Source organism: Glycine soja, chromosome 6 (assembly GCF_004193775.1).
Source record: "Glycine soja cultivar W05 chromosome 6, ASM419377v2, whole genome shotgun sequence".
NCBI lineage: Eukaryota > Viridiplantae > Streptophyta > Magnoliopsida > Fabales > Fabaceae > Glycine > Glycine soja.
Window position 1 is genome coordinate 12,885,242 of NC_041007.1, and position 19,802 is coordinate 12,905,043.

At 30.5% G+C, this 19,802-nt stretch overlaps 2 protein-coding genes across 3 annotated transcripts; one reads left to right on the forward strand and one right to left on the reverse strand.

The window, feature by feature from the left end:
* The first annotated feature begins 36 nt into the window (after positions 1–36).
* LOC114415811 (amino-acid permease BAT1 homolog) lies at positions 37–5,007 on the forward strand. 2 transcript variants are annotated; one of them, XM_028380670.1, is made up of 8 exons: positions 37–1,463; positions 1,573–1,707; positions 1,825–2,007; positions 2,576–2,695; positions 2,773–2,964; positions 3,643–3,948; positions 4,104–4,286; positions 4,503–5,007. In XM_028380670.1, exons 2-8 carry the CDS (start codon positions 1,600–1,602, stop codon positions 4,992–4,994), a joined length of 1,584 nt encoding a protein of 527 aa, XP_028236471.1. In that variant the 5' UTR covers positions 37–1,463; positions 1,573–1,599; the 3' UTR covers positions 4,995–5,007. The 2 variants fall into 2 exon arrangements, with proteins under 2 accessions (XP_028236471.1, XP_028236469.1); XM_028380668.1 differs by having other exon boundaries at positions 37–1,289.
* Positions 5,008–5,111: 104 nt separating this feature from the next.
* On the reverse strand, positions 5,112–11,048 carry LOC114415810 (lipase-like PAD4). Its single transcript, XM_028380667.1, has 4 exons — positions 10,940–11,048; positions 10,433–10,766; positions 6,501–7,226; positions 5,112–6,081 (listed from the first exon to the last, which is right to left on the reverse strand). The coding sequence occupies exons 1-4, from the start codon at positions 10,960–10,962 to the stop codon at positions 5,263–5,265; spliced, it is 1,902 nt and encodes a 633-aa protein (XP_028236468.1). The 5' UTR covers positions 10,963–11,048; the 3' UTR covers positions 5,112–5,262.
* Between the last annotated feature and the right edge of the window lie 8,754 nt (positions 11,049–19,802).

A 19,802-nucleotide genomic window follows, 5' to 3' on the forward strand; every position in this document is an offset into this window, starting at 1 on the left:
AGCCCCCCTTCCACGCTTCTATTTTCTCCAATGGTTATCTGAGAAAAATGTAAAAATATATAGTTGTGCAATGTGCACTGAATTTCAAATTTGCGGAAACTGACACAGCAACATTCCTGATCAATATACTGTGAAGTCCTGCTATTATAGTCGGGATTTTGGATAGCCAGGAATTCATCATGACTCATGAGTATTAAATTTCTAGTCATTAGTTATTTATGCGTTTCAAGTTATCTTGTCCTTTCTCGTGGCAAAGATTTTGATGATCACTTCTTGTATATGTAATTATGTGTCATAATGGTTGGTTTTAAAGGCTTCCTTTGACCAGAAATCTTAAGCTGCTTCAAATTTTTCAATGAGATAATATAAACATCACGAGCCCCTTGAAGCTTCATGTTAATGATATACTTTTCTCTTCTGACTAAAAAAATGGCCCAACATTTTATAGAAGAAACCTACTGATTCGGGTATATGAATCTGATTTCTGACCCAAACTAACCAAATTTTCAGGCGGAAGGTTTGCTTAAAAATTAGACAGAGAGGAATAATGTCACATGCAGTATATTGAGTCAACGAATTATTTATTAATTTATGATTAAATATTTCCTCTTACATCCAACTGAACTGTGTCACCATAATTTAGCATGCATGCTGTTTTGCAACCCCAACATATGCAGGAGAGATGAGTCTTTACCCCTTACCAATAAATTCTTTAACATAGTACTACTTTTTATAACATGTTTTTTCATTATTACTTAAAATTGATTGAAAATTATAAAATTATGAATAACAAATAATCGTACTAAATAGAAGTATGACATACATAATTTTCTATAAATTTGGGCTAACAAAAAAAACTGTATTTAAAAGAGGTGTCATACTGGACAATATTTTTCTCAGAATAATGTGATATAGAAGCTACCTGTACTAATAGGGAATATGAGAACATGACGATTAGATATGTTCTTGATCCTCCCTAGAATTGAACACTTTTTTTTATTAAATTCCATCTGTATGATCTATCTTTTTCTGTGTGCACTTCCCTCTGAAATTGCCAACGAAGGCAAAGTCCAACAATGGAAATCAATAAATATATTTCAAACCTAGATGCAATAAATCAATCCAATTCATCATTGTAGCATTAGTATAATACACAAAGCGACAAATGACACACAATTCTTTGACTATTTGAAACTAACCTATTACTATGTTAGCTTATTATAAGAAACTCTACGCTGATGCATCCACTTTTCAAGTTACAAGTGAAAGCAACAAAAAAAAAATGGCAGGTATGAAACCGTTTTCTCTTTCATAGTGTGAGAGAAAACACTGACGCATGAGTTGAAAAAGAAGCACGAAACTTATTGCTTGTCTTTGTTACTTGCCACGAAAGACCATTCAAATATTGCAACTACAAAGATTGAATCTTTCAACTGAAACATTAGTGGGACTAGTCAAATATTGTTCGTTACTTCTTGTTTGCAATCTCTGTTGCTTATATTTATGAGGTTTCTGAACTCTGCAGTGAGGTTTTTTCTTTTTTCTTTGTTCTTTTTTTTTCATATTACGTAGGGAACTCCTCAACTGAAACCTGGTTCTATGGGGAGTGAAAACAGCTTTGCAGAAGTGACAGGAAACACAACTATGGATTCAGCAGAGAAGAGGCTCAATGAGCTTGGTTACAAGCAAGAACTGAGAAGAGAAATGGTATTTTATTTTGTTATTTTTATTTTTTATTTTTGCCATCTTGTGTTTGATGGAGCTTATTCTTGATCCCAGTTTTGTTTTAGTTAAATATGGTTTGCTTTTCAATTTATGGTGCAGACTATGTTCAAAACTTTGGCGATATCATTTTCCACAATGACCCTTTTCACTGGAATTACACCTCTCTATGGTTCTAGTCTTCAATATGCAGGCCCTGCAACTCTTGTATGGGGGTGGATAGTGGTTTCTTTCTTCACTTGGTTTGTTGGGATTGCAATGGCTGAGATATGCTCATCCTTCCCGGTTTGTCTCTTCTCATAAAATTGATTTGTGCAAGTTGTTTGTAGTGGCAGCACTTTAAGGCTTACAAGTTTAAAATATAATTCTACATAAGCTTTTTTAATTATAGAATGTCATAGCATTTCAAATATATCAAACTGATAATACAATTAAAGGGGAGTTGACAGATATTTACAGTCTACAGATCTAGCTATTCTGAATTTGCTTCAATCTTGAACAGAATCCATGATGTTTGAAAAAAGAAAATATGCCATTTTCAATTTATAAAATATAAAGTCATTAATAGCCTTTTTGACCAATGGGAATTGGGTCTAGCAAAAGGTGTTAGTTTTTTTGTAATATCACGAACCAAGGTTCAAATCTTAGCAGGAAAAGGTGTCAATATTTAGTGACAAACAATGTTTTAAATAGGATTGACTTTGAAAGAGGATATCAGTGGAGAAAGAAAAAAAAAACATTTTACATATAGGAAAATTGACATCCTAAAAGTACTTGATTAGGCTGCATACAAATGAGTAAATGAATTTAGTAACTTACAGAACTAACTTTCATTTCCAATTCGATCTAACAGACAACTGGTTCTCTGTACTTTTGGGCTGCCCATTTAGCTGGTCCAAAATGGGGACCATTTTCTTCATGGTGCTGTGCTTGGCTTGAGACTATAGGGCTTATAGCTGGGATAGGGACTCAGGTACTTTGTTGAAATTTGTACTCAATATTTTCAGAGAATGTTTACATGGTAACTCATGCTTTTCATGGTTGGAAAAGGCATATGCAGGATCACAAACATTGCAGAGTATAATCCTACTCTCAACTGGCACAAATAAAGGTGGAGGGTACTTCACTCCGAAATGGCTATTCTTATGTATGTACATTGGCCTCACTGTTATATGGGCAGCACTAAACACATTTGCATTGGAAGTGATTGCCTTGATCGATATAGTTTCAATATGGTGGCAGGTACTATTACTTCCTTGTATACACTTATAACTGCCATAGGATGGCCTAAGCTTGCTTATTCTGTTAGTAAAAGAACAGGAGTAAGGGGTGTCAATTGGTTTTGATTCACCCAATAAGCCAAAAAAATGTTGCCCTTTCATATAAAAATTCTCTACTTTTGTTTTCTTAATAACTTCTCTAAGGGCACCGGTTAGCAATTTTCATATTTTTATTGATATACACAATGTGACGATGTTTTGGATCACAAATAACTAACTCTAACCCCTCTCTAATATTTAAATTTTTTTTAAAAAAATAAAGCCAATGAATCAAACCAAACCAATATGTTTTTGATCAGGTTTGTCTGGTATAGATTTGGTACAATAAAAGAAGAAATAGCAAAAGCAAAACAAACTGATCCAATCCATTTTTTACTAGCTTAAATTTTTTTTATTTCCTAAAACCAAACCAAACCAACTCATTAGACATGATACCCTTGGCAGTGAAAGAGAAAGATGTATTTTAATTTGATGTTATGATTAACACAAAAATACTTATGGTTCTGCATATGTTATAGCTAATAATTGTTCATTTCTATAAAATATATTCTGAAATCTACTTCATGATATGCTCAAGCTCGACAATTTTAAGGTTTTTTGGTTTATTAAGGAGGTAACACACTCATTTATTCTGTGTCAGCTTATTGGTGGATTGGTGATAGTCATAATGTTACCTCTGGTAGCACTAACTACAAAATCTGCTTCATTTGTATTCACCCATTTGGAATTAGCCCCTGAATCAACAGGAGTATCAAGCAAACCATATGCAGTTATTCTATCATTTCTTGTCAGCCAGTATTCCCTCTATGGCTATGATGCTGCAGCACATCTAACTGAAGAAACCAAAGGTGCAGACAAGAATGGACCTATTGCAATACTAGGTAGTATTGGGATCATTACAGTATTTGGATGGGCTTACATCTTGGCACTTACATTCAGCATTCAGGTGAACATATGTAACAATAAGTTAGCAATAAAAATCTTGAAGAAATAACCAAGCAATAAGCACCACTTTTGGTTTATGTTCCCAAGGAAAATGATTTTATGATCCAAAGGATGATGATAGTAAGTTAGTAACGCCACTTCTTAACTCTCATGCAGGATTTTGGTTACCTTTATGATCCAAACAATGAGACTGCTGGAGCATTTGTTCCAGCACAAATACTCTATGATGCATTTCATGGAAGATATCACAATTCTGCTGGAGCAATCATTCTACTATTTGTCATTTGGGGTTCATTCTTTTTTGGTGGGCTTTCAATTACTACAAGTGCTGCCAGAGTGGTAAGCATTTTTTTTTCCTTTTTGGTTATTAGGTTCGGCAAGGTGGTGTATATCTTTTACGAAAAGTAGTAGTCGTAGATTATCAATTTTTTTGCTTTCGTTACATATTACTAAATCTTTGACAAGCAATGAGGTTCTGTATGCTAGTGTCTAAGCCAAAAAAGATATTGAGAACAATGACTCCTTATTTTATGGTGTATCACAAACAATTTTCAGGTCTATGCTTTGTCAAGAGACAAGGGAGTTCCTTTTTCACACTTGTGGCGGCAACTGCACCCAAAGTACAAAATTCCTTCAAATGCAGTGTGGCTCTGTGCTGCAATCTGCATTCTTCTTGGTCTCCCAATTTTGAAGGTCAATGTAGTCTTTACTGCAATAACTTCAATATGTACAATCGGATGGGTTGGTGGTTATGCAGTTCCAATCTTTGCAAGGCTTGTCATGTCTGAGAAGAACTTCAAGCCCGGGCCGTTTTATTTAGGCAAGGCAAGAAGACCAGTCTGTCTGGTGGCATTCCTATGGATTTGTTACACATGTTCTGTATTCCTTTTGCCAACTCTATATCCAATTACTTGGGATACTTTTAATTATGCACCAGTTGCTTTGGGGGTAGGTTTGGGTATAATAATGCTTTGGTGGCTATTGGATGCTAGAAAATGGTTCACAGGGCCAGTTAGGAATATTGACATTCAAAATGGCATGGTGTGATATCCTTGATCTCTTTCTCCTGTGTTCATCTGACTTCTATGTTCTATTCTATGGTGAACAATATTGTTGGAATCGCCATGCCATCATTCAGTTCAAAAAGGTAAGAAGGATAACTGATTTGTTTTTGCCACACTTCTTGTAAGCATTTAAGTGAAATACAGATTTGACTGATCCATATAAGCACACTAGTTATTTTTGCAAACAAGTAGTTCATAGGCATATTACTGACTACAAAGTTAAGCTTATTTATTGATTTCATCTTAAATTATTAAGGAATTACTTCTCCATCCAGAAACGGGTTAAAGTGGTGTGAAAACCTCTTCACCTTTGCTTTGAGTTCCCGCAGTCCTCTTAAATCTTCCAGCCATATACTGTAACTTGAGTTCTTGGCAAGAACATCTTCAGACACCTCCTTATTATCAACAAGTTCCATAGCATACTTCTCAAATTTCTCAATGTTATCCCACAGCACAGCCAGCTTTGTTGTGTCACTCTCACTTCTGACACTGTCCAACCACTCCCTTGCTTCCTCCACCCTTGCCCAAAAGCATGAATCTTGGGTCAAACTTGCAAACTTGCTCCTCCTCTCATTATTTTCTTCCGTGTTGGCCATTCCATCCTTCCACCACCTATCAAAAATCTCATACCTCCTCTCTCTGCCATGCTGTATGTAATGCCCCTTGGTTGTGTGCATCCCCTTCCCATAATACTCTGCAATATCTAGTGGCTCAACCAATAGTTTGTAGAAATGTGAAGCATTGACCCATTTAGCCCGCACCGCTAAATCATGAGGCAGCTCATTTGTCTCCAGTTTTTCAATCACATTGTTCCAAAATCTGGCAAGTTTGTGACGATTCATGTTGACTTTCATGGTCATTCTCGAAGTGCTCCTTCTCCTCTTGAACAAGTCGTAGTATCCCATTTGATCAACTTGCTGGTCACACCAAGCTTTGTACCATTCTATTTCGGCCCTATAAGGCACAAACTTTGATAATGTAATTGCTAAGTTAGCAGCATTCTTGGTTGGTGATGGACCCATCCTCCTTGTCATCTTAAGGCACTCCTTGGCAGGTTCGATTTCTGATTCCTATATATAGTAGAATGGAAGTTATTTGTTCAGTGAATCTCCTTCTTCTAGTGAAAATTATGAATCATGTGTATAGCTAATAATAATATTACTATGTTAGTGAGAAGACAAAGTTATTCATGCTACATTCTCAAAGTCAATTTATGTTCAATAAAATAAATTGGCATTTTGGTGTTTGCGTGAAAAAAGATAGAGTGGAAGAAACATCACATAGTGGCTGAGAAATCATCGTAAGAATGTAAGTCTTAGACCACCACGCATCTATGGTCTTAGTCAATCTTCACGTGACATATAGTCAAGTTTTTCAATTTATCAGAAAGAAATATAAAACTCGACTATGTATCACGTAGCGGGGTCCATGATAGTCTCAGACCGTGAAATAATTTCTCCATAGTGAAGGGACAAGATAGTGCATTTACCTGGCTAGCCAAACCTGAAGACTGAACCGCCAATTCAAGTCCTGCTTCATAGCTTGAATCGTGAATGCTCCCCTGCATGGAATTGTTCTGGTTCAAGAATTGCAAAGACAAATTCTTAACATACTCTCCATACTTCAGATGGTCCTCAATACTACAAGCAAGAGAACCTGATGCAAACATCAAATGCATCATCTTTATAACAGCATTTGCACCATCCACACACACTGCTCCTTCTGATGAAACAAAAAGGTAGCTCCCAAACGGGTGAAACCAAACATGTGCAGACCCTTCACCATAGTGTGTGGCTGCATCCAAGTGACTCATCACAAAGTCGAACAACTCTTTCTGTTGGTCAGAAATTGAAATTGCAAGCTTCCCAAAGCCTGGATCAGTCATGGACAGTTGCCAAAACTGAAGCAGGAAGTTTAGCTGAGTAGTGTAAGAGGTTATGGGAGCAAAGAGAAGCCTTGGCATTATGTCATGCTTTGAGACCACGTGACAGAAGTTACCACCCCATCTTTCTCTGAGAATAGCACGTGAGAAAGAACCATTCCCTAGCATTGGTGAACCAAAAGTGATGCATAAGACTGACACGGACATAAAGGAAGATATCTGGTGAAGGTAAGATAGTAGCCAAAGAGCACATAGAGAGGCTGTGGCTCCTCCAATGGAATGGCCAGTTATGACAATGAATTTGGTGTTGGTGTCTCCCATGATTGCCAACATCTGAATGGTAACATTATAGTTAGTTAGTTAGGAATAAGATTCTAGGAAAACAAATCTAAGGAACATGCAGTAACAAAAGAAACTGTTTTAAGATTGTAATATGGATCATTGAATTGATGAATAAAATGATTTAGATTTCATATGGTCTGAAACTGAATTGAAGAAGCAAGACTTGTGAAAATGAAAGGCATTTTTTAACCAAGTGATCAGACACAAAAAATTAATATGTTGAAGTTAAGGTTGAATTATTTGGATAATATTTGAGTTTGATCCTTGACAAAAATAATTATTGGTCAGAATTTATTTACTTTTTAGTGTAATTTTGGATTAATCAAGGTCCCTTTTTCCATGGAAGGATTATGATCACAAACACATCTCTTCTTGTTAAAGGATATGGGTGCTTAAATTTAATCTAATCCATTAAACTCGTTAAAAAAAAAAAAACAAACTGTTAAGTAAAAAATTGAAAAAAAAAGGATTTTTGTTTTATTCGGTTTGGACTATTTTCTAAATCTTATTTTTTTAAAAATGATGAAGTAAACCGATCCGAAGTGCATCGTTTATAATATTTCTATATTTTTTTCCATGAGGTTAAATTGTATGCTTTACAATTTTTTTATACTATTAACCAATTAAAATCAGGGTAAATATGACTTATAAGATTTATATTATAAAAGTTGAACAAATATATTATACATAACAATTTGTTTCTTTTCTGTAAAATAAAAAACAATTTGTTTCTTAACCTTAACATGCATGGATTTAGTTTTTCTTATTCTGATCTCTTCGACCAAGAAGACTCCAACATTGATACAGATTTAAGCAAATTTTTAGATAAGACATTTATTAATTTAATAAAAACATTTCATTAAAATTATTATATTTTTCTTTTAAAAAATATCTTTCAAGATTTGTAGGATGTAAAATTAGTTTTTAAAGTAACATAATCAGTTATGTTTAGCATTTTTTCCAATTGATGCTTAAGGCAATTTTTTAATTTATTTTTTGGACAAAAATGCACATATTTGAATTCTAAATTATTAAAAGAGTATTACAAAAATATTGATGCACGATAACCATAAGCTGCAAAAACAAAAACTCTGATAAACATTCTTTATTCAAAATTAAAAAAGAAAAAGGATACCAGATGATAAATTAATATAAATGATTTGTTTCCGGTTTTCCCAAGTCAATGGTAGTGATTTTCTCCTATCATTTTGCACACATAATCTAATGATGATGAAGATATTAAATAAGAATAATGGATGGTGTATAATTTCTTCATTGACTCTGAAAAATCTATCCCACTTGGAATCTTTCGTCAATAGCATTATTTAATTGCAAATAATTGCTCCATAATAGTGTGACTGTGTGAGACTTCAATTTCAAATTGGAATATTACTAGAGACTATCTCATAATGGCTTGGTTGGTAGTACACATATATTGGCAAAAACACAAAAATGATATTGAGAGCTTTTTTAAGGGGACCCATGTACAAAAATGATATTGAGAGCTTTTTTAAGGGGACCTATGTTTGGCACGAGAGTACTTCACACGGCAAAAATCTTCTTTGCTTTTCGTACCCTACTTTATATTTAGAGTTAAATAAAGGCCAGAAAATCAAGAATTTCTCGAATAAAACACCGAGTGACGCGACCAATCCATGATACTATCCGACACAAAAGGTAAACATTTTCGAGCTGAAGACTCTAGTCCAAGTATTTCTTCTTATTCCTCAGAAACTTGATTGATTCCAAATGATGATAACAAATGGACGATTAGACGCATTGATTAACTACCTAGGACGTTTAATTGAGTTTGGAGTTGCGGATCTTGTGAAATCTAAAATATATTGTACGTAGAATGAATGTTGCAAAATAGCAAACTAGTGTAACTATTAAGTTAGTTTGATGAATGGTAAAACATAGTTAGTAGTTACTAAAGTAGTTTTATGATAGTAGTGTACTAATACTAGTTTCTAGTATCTAAAACCTCTATGGCAAGGATAATTGATATGCAACCGCCAAAAATTAGAATAATTAGTGTTATTTAAGCAAGCTTTAGTCCATGTTTACAAACTGAATGAGTTCGCTCAATTTCATTAAATTTGATGTCTTTTAACTTTATTAATACTGCAAAAAAAAACTTTATTAATTGTGCTAAATAACAAAAATAAAAAGTAAAAATATTAAGGTTGTTCAAAGTAAATTGAATAAACGATGGAAAATGAAATTTTCTTTGAAGTTTTTCTATCATGTTCCATTTATTCTTCTTTGCATTATAATTCTTGCATATATAGTCACTCTCATATTCACGGCTTAACTACCACACACACACAAAAAAAGGAGATAATATCTACCTAGGAAAATTGGTGTGAAACCGAGATGGGAAGGATGTTAATATTATTTATCGTGTCACTCTTAGGCTTTAGGCTTTTCTTTGAAAAATATTGAATGTATACTTTAGTTTTAGAATGAAAACTGAAAAGGAAGATAGAAAAAGTAAAACATGACAAATAATATGAGAAAATAAAGAGAAATTATTGTACAATAATAACTCCTTTATTTTCTTTTCAACTTTAATCTTGAATTTTAAATTTCAGTTTTATTGTTCTCTTTATGATTGACTTCTTATTCTATTAATAAGCTCTGTATAGTGTATAGTGTATAGTTCAGAAATTAAAGAGTGGCACGACCGGCACCAATCTCGTCACACGTAAGCCGTCAATATAGAATGCTATTTTTTTTCTGTGAACAACCATGCACAGAACCTCTTCAAGCAAAAGAGGAAAATGTTGGCATAGCCCCCATCTTGGAGTGTAAGGATGAGAAAGAACAAGAGATGAAAAAATAAATTAAAATGATAAACATAATAAGTGATATCATTATTGGGTTACGCGTGAAGTCTCACATCGGGTATAAGTAAAAAGGTTGAGTACCATATATAAATCTAAACCGGTTTTGGATTAAAGTGTGGTGTCAAACTTTCTTATACACGGTGACTCGTAGTTCACATGTGTACCTCTCAAATAACTCTTCTTAACATAAGAAAGGAGGAAGGATGAATGATATAATCACAAAAGCAAAAGAGAGAAAAAGTAACGAAGGAACGTGATAAGTAACGTAGATGTAACAAAATAAAAAAGGAAGAAGAAAAAAATCATATGCAAGTATAATATAAGCATGAGAGTTAGGAATTAACAAACCTGTTTTTGGAATGGTTCGAAAAAGATGGAAAAGAGATTCAGCATCCCAGCATGCACCATCACAGGCTCATCGCCTTCCTTGTTGAGACGACGCGCCGAGAACAGTGGCATGTCGCCGATGCTATCCAACGCCACAAAGTTTCTCCAGCTAGAGTCCGTCGACGCCGCCACCATTTCGACCCCGGGGAAAGCCACGTACACCACGCCGCCACCGCGTTGCTCGGTCACGAAACTCCGAGGCGCGGCGGCGGCGGCGGTTGTGCACAGCTGCCATGACTCCGATAGCAGCGGCGTCGACGTCAGGAACGTTGCCAGCATCTCGCTGGTCTCGAATCTGGCATATTTCTTTCGAAATTATTAATTAACAACATAAGCCTGATTAATTAACGTAAGTTTGCTTTTACTTTTAAAGTTTTAAGTTATTAGTGATTTTGAAGTCCAGAGAATTGGGTGGGAAATTAATTATTACTCAAGTATTGGTGAGTGGTGAGGAGAGTGAAAACTTACGGTGAAGCTTCGTCGGCAACCATGGAAGAGTGATATTCTTCCTTTTTCTTCTGTTTAAGTCTTGTGTGGAGAATAAGGTTTGAACAATTTAAAAAGAGAATTTTATGTGAAAATACTAGTGGGATAAGCCTTTTGAGTGGAGTGATACTCCTTTTGTACAAAATTTTTGACTTTTTTTTATCCAAATAATATAAATTAATTATTTAAATAATACATCCAAAAAAATTATTTACTCAAATAATATAAATTATTGTAACAGGTGAGATATTGATTTGAGAAAAATTGATTTTTTAGCTGTATTTTTTTTTATGAAGAATCAATTTCTTAACTATTTTTTTTAGTATACGTTTAGAAATTATTTCCTGAGAAATCAATTTCTAAGTGTCTCTTTTTTTTTAACACAATTAAGAAATGATTTCTTAACTAGTTTTTTTTATGTTTTTTATTTGTTTTTTTTATTAATTTATAACAGATAAAATTTTATTTTGTATATGTTGTTACTTAATTTTGTATTAATTTTTTGTTTAAAATTATTTTCAAATCTTTCTATAGTGTTGACAATTTTATACAAAGATTTATTTTAAATTAATTTATTTTAAAAAAATACTTGTAATCTATTTTTATTCAATAATTAAAAAAAACAATTAATCATTAAATGAAATATTTAGCGTGGCATAATTTGAAACTAAACTTACCTTAAAAAAAAGAATAAGAAAAAATTAAATTAAGTTTATCTAGATTGAAGAAGACGAAAAAAATAAAGAATACTTAGATAAATAACTCATGGAGATGACTTTTTGTGTTATTTTATTTATGTCTATAATGTTTTATAGATTAAATGTTAGTTTAGTCTCATAAATATAAATTATGGGTTAAATAAAACTTTTATTAACAACAAATTAATTTTAATTTTTTTATAAAAAGATTAAAATATTTTTTAAAAATGGAAATCAACTCTAGAAAAATATATTTCAATCATACTATAGTTTTAATTTTTTTCATTTTACTTTCATTTAAAAAAAATATGGATGTAGCACTACTTTGCATGATTGAAGAAAAAAAAACTTAGATAAGCATCATAATATTCTAGGACTAACACGATTAAAGTATAAAATCTTTAAAAAAATTAACAATAAAATTTCAATGATAAATTGCAAGTTTATTTTTAAAAAGTAACACCAAATTCATCACGCATTAAAGTAATGATCTCATTATCATTATTGGTCTCCTTGGTTTATGCAGTAGGACAATGATTTCATATGAAGAGCACCCAAAAGTTGTATTCAACTCAATTGAAACTTTGGTATTAAATTTTGAATAAATGAAAAATATTTTCCCACATTATCATCACATTTGAAGTTCATATAGTCATATTCAACGCAACTATCACCTATGTGAATTGGTTGACGATAAAAAAAAAAGTAAAATTTTACAACCCTTGTTGTCGTCAAAAACTGTTTTTCTTAAGACATAAAGTGACATGTCTTCACTTGTGATGACTTTATGATCACTAGAACATTCAAACATTATCCCTTTTTATGATGGAATCATGTTATTATCGCAACACACAAGAGCAGATACATTTTCCATATTTTTAGCAATATGGTGAATATCAAACAAAGGTGTTGAGTTGGATCTAACTCTTATGTTATATATGTCAGGTGATCAAATGTTCTTCTATGACTCATATCAACAGCTGAGATCGCATCAATAATATAAAAAATTTAGATTGCTTCTTAATTAATTACGATTGGTTGGCGTAATTCAAAAAAAATAGTGTCCATTCAAATCATCTTGTAAAAAACATTATTCAATCACAGTGTCTCAAAATAAGTAATATGGGTTCAAACCGTCTAGAAAAAAAATAATGTTCAATCATATCAATGCCTGATATCGCACCAACAATTTATATTACTTCTTAATTAATTACGATTGATTTGTGTAATTCAAAAAAAAAATAGTGTTTAGTCAAATCGTCTTGTAAAAAACATTGTCCAGTCACATTGTCTCGAAACAAGCCATGTGAGTTCAAATCGTCTAGAAAAAAATAATGTTCAATCAATTTGTTTTGGAAAAAAATGCAGTGTTAAGTCAATTAATGCATTGTTCGATATTCAATCAATTAATAAGGACAAACTGACAATTATTGTAGGACATAATTAACAAAGACAATTACCAAGATTGTTGCAAGCTATACAATAATTTCTTCTTAGTATAGTTGTGGAGAAGGAAACATGGTCAATGTCACCACAAGAAGGTTAAACAATAAAGAGTTTTCTTTTATAGTTACATACAAGTGTTCCCAACACTTGTAATAGAAAATTAAGATTTATTTTGCATTCAAAATATACAACACATAATAAATAGAGAAAAATGAATTTGTGTACCCGGATACACATTTTTTAAGTAACAAAATTTTCCTTCAATTATGTGAACAAACATTATTTTTGTTATCTACTCTTTGATGAGTTGTTGGTGTAAATACATATAGATCTATTCAAATTATTGATATCATATTCACAATAATCCTAAAATCAAGAACAATTTAGATTAAAATTATAAAAGAATTATTTCTCATTTTCATAATCTCTATTATGATAACAAATCTTTAATTTTAATCAATAACCTTATCAAGTTAACTATTTTTATCAAACAATATAAAAATTGACAAATAAATAACAACACTTTGTTAATGGAATTAGAAGGGATTACATGATGTATTGGATTTTAGTGTCACACGCAATTATTCCCAATAGTTTCATGAAATTTTATCATCTTTTTTTGGAGTTTCAGATTGAGTACCGATGGGTGTTGATGGATTGACAAATGCATCAATTTGTCCTAAGTAGTAAAGTTAAAATGGAAGTCTGAGTATCGTATCCACAAAGACTTTATTTGTACTTAGGTATATGAATATTTAATTAAGAAAAAAAAAGATTTGGAAAATGTAGTAGAAAATAGTAAATTAAATTTTTGAAAATTAAATCAAACAAGAAAAGAATTAAACATAAATTTAAATTAATTAATTAAAAACATAAAAGATGAGAAAATCCAATAATATTGTAAAAGAAAATTCAGAAGATGAGAATGTTGGAAACGTAGCCTACCATAACTACTCCTTGATGCAATGTTAATGACTTTTCTTTATTTATAATTATTCAAATTTGCACTTGCATCTACTAGTATACTCTAACTTTGGTCCCCACACGAAAGAGCTTAATTTATTTATTTTCTCTTCCAAATCCCTTTGCAGAGCTAAAATAGTAGACTACATTAAAAACATAGATGTATAACACGCTAAACAAATATCAACTTATCCCTAATGATAAATTTATTTAGATACCTTTTTCCAATTCTATTTTTTCAACGCTACCCTTAAAACTTACCATGCAAATGGGTGATTAAGTCATAAATAATAATAGTAAGCACAAGAAAGGATAATGCAAAATTAATGTTCATAAATAGATAGGAAGAATATTTAGTAAAAGGGAAAAAGATAAGAAAGGAAATTGAGGGAATGAATGACTCTCATTGCTTGTTTTTCCTTCTTTTAGCTTTTGCCTTCTACAAGGGATTGTATTCTCTTTGTCTTCTCCTTCTTCTCTTATAGGTGCAAATTAGCGGACTTCTAAATTAGTTTGACTAGTCATTCTTTCTTTAATTATTCTACTTTATTGCTTTTCTCAATTAGTCTTTTTTTCTCAATTAGACTTTTTTTCTTAATTAGTCATTTTTTTCTCAATTAATCTTATTTTTTTAATTAGTCTTTCTTTCCTCAATTAACTAACTTGCTTTCTTTAATTAGTCTTCTTTCCTTAATTAGTTTTTCTTTCCTCAATTAGCTTGCGTTCCTTGGTTATTCCTGCATTTTATGGGCTTTATTTTACTCATTAAGTTTCATTAATCCATCACTTTTAATATTTTTTGCACAAAAACACAAATGATGTTAATTTAACAATTATTTGTTAAAAAAGAAAAAATTAAAAGAGAAAAATTACAAATTCCAATTAGTAGTTATCAATGAGTTTCAATATTGCAAGCTTGTGGGTCTAGTTGATGGGACATGGTTGTACAGGAAATACATGAGACCTTCCTTGTTGTAGTTGCACAAGATAACAACAATAAAATCATTCTGTCACAATGGAAATATGACTATTTTTCTTCAAAAATTTAAAAAGACATGTCAATCCATAAGATGATTTATGTTTGATTTTAGAGAGATACAAATTAATAAAAAGTGTTTACTAAGAGGTGATAATGCGTGGAGAACATAGAATTTTGTACATATATTTTACATATTGCATAAAATTACTTTAGGAGGTTAAACAATGATAACATAAAACATCTAATTATCAATATGGTTGATTGTTAAATTAATTTTTTTTTTTTAAAAAAGTAAAACTAATGTACCATGCAATATGGAACAAATTTATGTACATTAAATAATTAAACAAATATTAATTTTATTTAAACAGCGTCAAACTATCATAATTTGTAATAAATTAATTTGGTACATTTATTGATTATTTGATTAACGAGTGAATGCTGTCATTTTACTGTGTCCAAAGTTCATCCTTGAACTTGCTAAATTCGAAAAACATTGCTCTTTTTATTTATTGAGAGTGTGGATAATATTTTTCTCTTAGTCCCACAAGAACGGGAACAATAAAATTGTCTCTGTACTCTTTAGGGAATGCCCTACGGATATTGAGTACATGATGGGAAATGGGAACTATACGTTAGAGTGACTAGACAGTAGTTTGTTTGTTTTTTCTTTTCCTCAACACCAAAAAAAATGAATGAATGAAATAACAGTACTCATCTTTATATATAATCAATAAAAAAATGCCACAGATAGAGGCTATTACCTTTTTTTTTTTTAACCCCACTTTGTTAAGTTTGCTTTAGTGTTTGAGAAAGAGTGGGCTTGAATGTAAGACATTCATTCAGTTATACATCTATTAAATATAAAAAAAAAATCTGCAGTTGAAAATTTAGTAGTTTAATTTCTTATTCGTAATAAACCATCCATAAGCACATTTAAACGCAAAGAATTAAATATATATTGCTATCCAGAGTTTAAATATTCAAGAATTGGTGTTAATAAGTTTTGAATCACAAATCTGTCAAATATATATATATATATATAGAAAGTTACATTATTTTTGTAAGAGATACAACTATTACATTTTTCTCTCTTCTTATGTTAAAATATATAGTTTAGTTAATTTAATTTAACGTCATTGAAGTATATTACACCCTCATTCCTTGAGAAATATAAGTATTACCATACCTTTTCTGTGCTTATGTTAAAATATTTTTCAACTTAAGTAACTGTTAAAGAATGATTTTTAAAATATTTTAATTTATCAAGTTACTCTTCAGTCTTTAAAAAAAATAAGTTATTCTTCCATCACTCGATATCCTAGCCTTGTTCAGTTCTTTCCTATTTACACGTCAACATTGCTTACCTTTACAAAGGATTAGTGATTACAGATTTTTTTTTTTTTGGTGACAAAATATCTAGCAAATTTATTATTAATGATTATTAATATATAGAAAAGTTAGAAATGACATTCAATAGAAAAAAATTATGACTAAAATTATTTTATGAAAATCAAATAATTGAATAACAAGTATTTTTGAATAAAAAAAATGCACAAATATTTTAACAATTTAAAAAAATTATTTCTAACAGAAAAATATAATAATGAAAATCGTAGTGCATTCTAATCTATTAAAAGAGAAAATTATATATCTTAAATAAGAAGAGAGAAAAATATATTATTTAAGCCTCTCGAGATAGAAGAGTGTAAAAAAGAGGATAGTTAATACTTTTTTTTTTGTTAGGCGAGGATAGTGTAATATAGCCTGGCTATGGTGGACCTTATTTTATTTGATCTTTGGTGCACAAGGAAAAATGTCACAAAGTGTTGTCATTAAATTTAACAAAATAATAATATGATTATTTTATTCTTTTAAATACGTATGACTATTTTATCATTAATAAAGTAAATGATCATGTTGTTTTAGAATTGTTGTATCTACGATGATGTCATCAATTACATCTAATAAGAGAGAAAGAATGATTTTGCAGGAGTGTTGAAGTTCAATATATGTCTAGTGATGTGTTTCTTTTGATGTTTATCATCTACTGTTAACTTCAAATGTGTTGCCTTTATTTTGGCCCAAATGTTGTTGAGGCCTTGTGTTGTTGGATACGACACCTTCCAAACTAAGAATTTATGTCACAACCAAATGATTTATTGTGCCAAACAAACCTTAACAAGGAGAAAACATCTTCAATTCTACTCCTTTTATATATAATTTTGGAACAGCTATAGCCTTCATCCGTAGATCCAAAAAAGAGACACAAAGATAAAACACTTGAATGGAGACATATTTATTTTTATACAATAATAAAAACTTAAAGGTCATCATAACATAATTTATTTAAATAAATTATTTAATCAAAATTCATATATACCTACACTATATGGCCATATTTACTTATCCACCAAAATCACGGAAAAAACTGGACCACCCTAACATTGACCGTGCAATATATGCATTTCTTAGGAGATAGTAGTATAAAGTATATTTTAACACTATGTTAGTCCTATATATTATTCTTTAAGATAATATGATATTTATTAGTCTACTATGTCATCAGTGAACGAATTTTGATTGGCAACAAATATTAAAAAAATTTAAATAGTAAAATAAATAAAAAAATAAAGTTTAGATAATAAAATGAAAATAAACTATATTACATATATATAAAAAAACATATTTAATCCAAACAAATAAATATTTCATACTCTAGAATATAATTTTAACGGTATTGGAATATACCACACAGATATTGTGTAGGAATAGTTTTTTTTTATCTATCACCAAACATTGAAAACAAATAGCTGGTGTTATGTTATGCACAAATATTAATTGGCAATATACGCATCCGATAGCTACATACACTTTACGGACCTTGTGACTGTTGCCTTCTGCTCATCATAAATGTATAGTGTGTTCGAATTTTAGAAATCTTTAATCAACCATTATCTGTGAGTTTGTGTGAAGACTAAAGAAGATTGAACAAAATAATTTCTCCGTACACTGAATCAATTCAATTATCACCTTACAAACTTGGTCCTTGCAGAAAAAAGAAAAGTCTAAATTAAAGTGGCATTTGGTAAATTTACATATCGCATTGAATATGTTATGGTCCTTATGGATCTGTCTGTTTCACTGGGCTCCTGATTGTGAAATTGTTTCTTATTTTCTGTGTAACTGTAAAGAGATTGTGAAGTAGGTTTTTGTCGGTATTTGAGTGTATTCGAAGAAAACGAAAACAAGTCGTATAATACCTCCAAGAAACGTTTAGTTAATTCTTTTTTGGTGGATAGAAACATTTGATTAACGAGTATGAGTTATATGATTTTTTAAAAATATGTGTTAGTTTTATTTTTAGAAATTGTGATCAATCTTAAAAAAAGATTGTGTTCATTATTGCCATGGGAACAATTCGAGACTAAAATAAATCTATATATACTTATTAAAAACATAATAACTATAACAATTCGAGATTGCCAACATGTGAACAACTTGGAAAACAAGAACCATAATCATACAGAACTTGGTTGTATCATGAACTCTATTTATCTTGGTATAAATCATCTTCAAAACATTTCAGTATGTTTTGTTAGAAGACAAATAAATTATGTTATTCACGTGTTAGTAAGAGTGTCACAATTATACCCTAGCCACCATGTCCATGTGTGTGATTTCATTCATATTTGTATTTTTTGTTTTTTACTGCAAAGAAAATAAAATACGTATAAGTAAAAAAATCGATTAAATCCAAACAAAAGAATTTAAAAAAACATTATTTTAATCACTTTCTTTTTAAAAATAAAAAAATGAAATAAAACTTATAAAATCTCTTCTCCTAATCACATTTTATAAAACTGAGTTAGTACAATTCTAACTAACAATTTGTTGATATTTTGCATTAATATTATAATCTCTTACTTGAATTGTTTTCGCCTTTAATTTTTTATTCATTCGTTGAGTTATAGTAAAAACACGACTGTAATTATTATTATTACATTAATTGAATTGAAAGACATTTTAAATTTTTGTTTAATTGATTAATTGACATGTTGTCTTTTTTGAAGAAAAAATTATTGATGTAACGCATGACATAACACCCACGCGCAAAAATATTATTTTTTTACAGCAAATATAATCTATTAAATTATACTTTCTTGATCATTAATTATTTTAGAATGAGTTTAATCACGAGGGAATTGTTAGGTTTAATTCATTAACTATATTAATTATATAACTTATACTCATTAATATTGTGCATGATAGTTTTTAAAAATTTGTTTCTTTCTTAAAACTTAATTCAATTAATTCACTTATTTTTTTAGGCTAGATTTTAATTTTATTCTTCTTATTTCTAAATTAATATATTTAATTTCATTATTTTTCATAATAACTAATCTTAATCAATTCATCATCCAAAGTTAAACGTTAATTTTTAAATAATTTTTTATTAAATTTTACTTAAAATTTAAAATTAACACAAGTTTCTTTTCTATAAAAAAAATGGGAGGATTAAAAAAACAAATATATATATATATATATTGAAAATATATTAGAAGACGTGTTACATGCCTATTTAGTTGGTGAAAAAAAGAGATGTGAAAAGAAAAGACAGACAGGAAGGGGATAGGACTATAGGAGAGAGTAGTGATGGTGACCACACACAAAGACAAGAGTGCTAGAAAGAAAATGGTTGGCACACTACCACACGGGTCCCACCCCACATTCACATTCAATGCTGCACTCTTCAAGT

What these genes read in the sequence shown, in the direction of transcription:
- LOC114415811 (XM_028380668.1), top strand. Translation starts at nt 1,239, where the DNA reads ATGCATCCACTTTTCAAGTTACAAGTGAAAGCAACAAAAAAAAAATGG. An exon ending in AAGAACTGAGAAGAGAAATG is followed by an intron (nt 1,708 to 1,824) that starts GTATTTTATTTT and finishes TTTATGGTGCAG; the next exon opens with ACTATGTTCAAAACTTTGGC. An exon ending in CACTTACATTCAGCATTCAG is followed by an intron (nt 3,949 to 4,103) that starts GTGAACATATGT and finishes ACTCTCATGCAG; the next exon opens with GATTTTGGTTACCTTTATGA.
- LOC114415810 (XM_028380667.1), bottom strand. Translation starts at nt 10,962, where the DNA reads ATGGTTGCCGACGAAGCTTCACC. An exon ending in GTTGCCGACGAAGCTTCACC is followed by an intron (nt 10,767 to 10,939) that starts GTAAGTTTTCAC and finishes GAAATATGCCAG; the next exon opens with ATTCGAGACCAGCGAGATGC. An exon ending in CTTCAGGTTTGGCTAGCCAG is followed by an intron (nt 6,082 to 6,500) that starts GTAAATGCACTA and finishes TACTATATATAG; the next exon opens with GAATCAGAAATCGAACCTGC.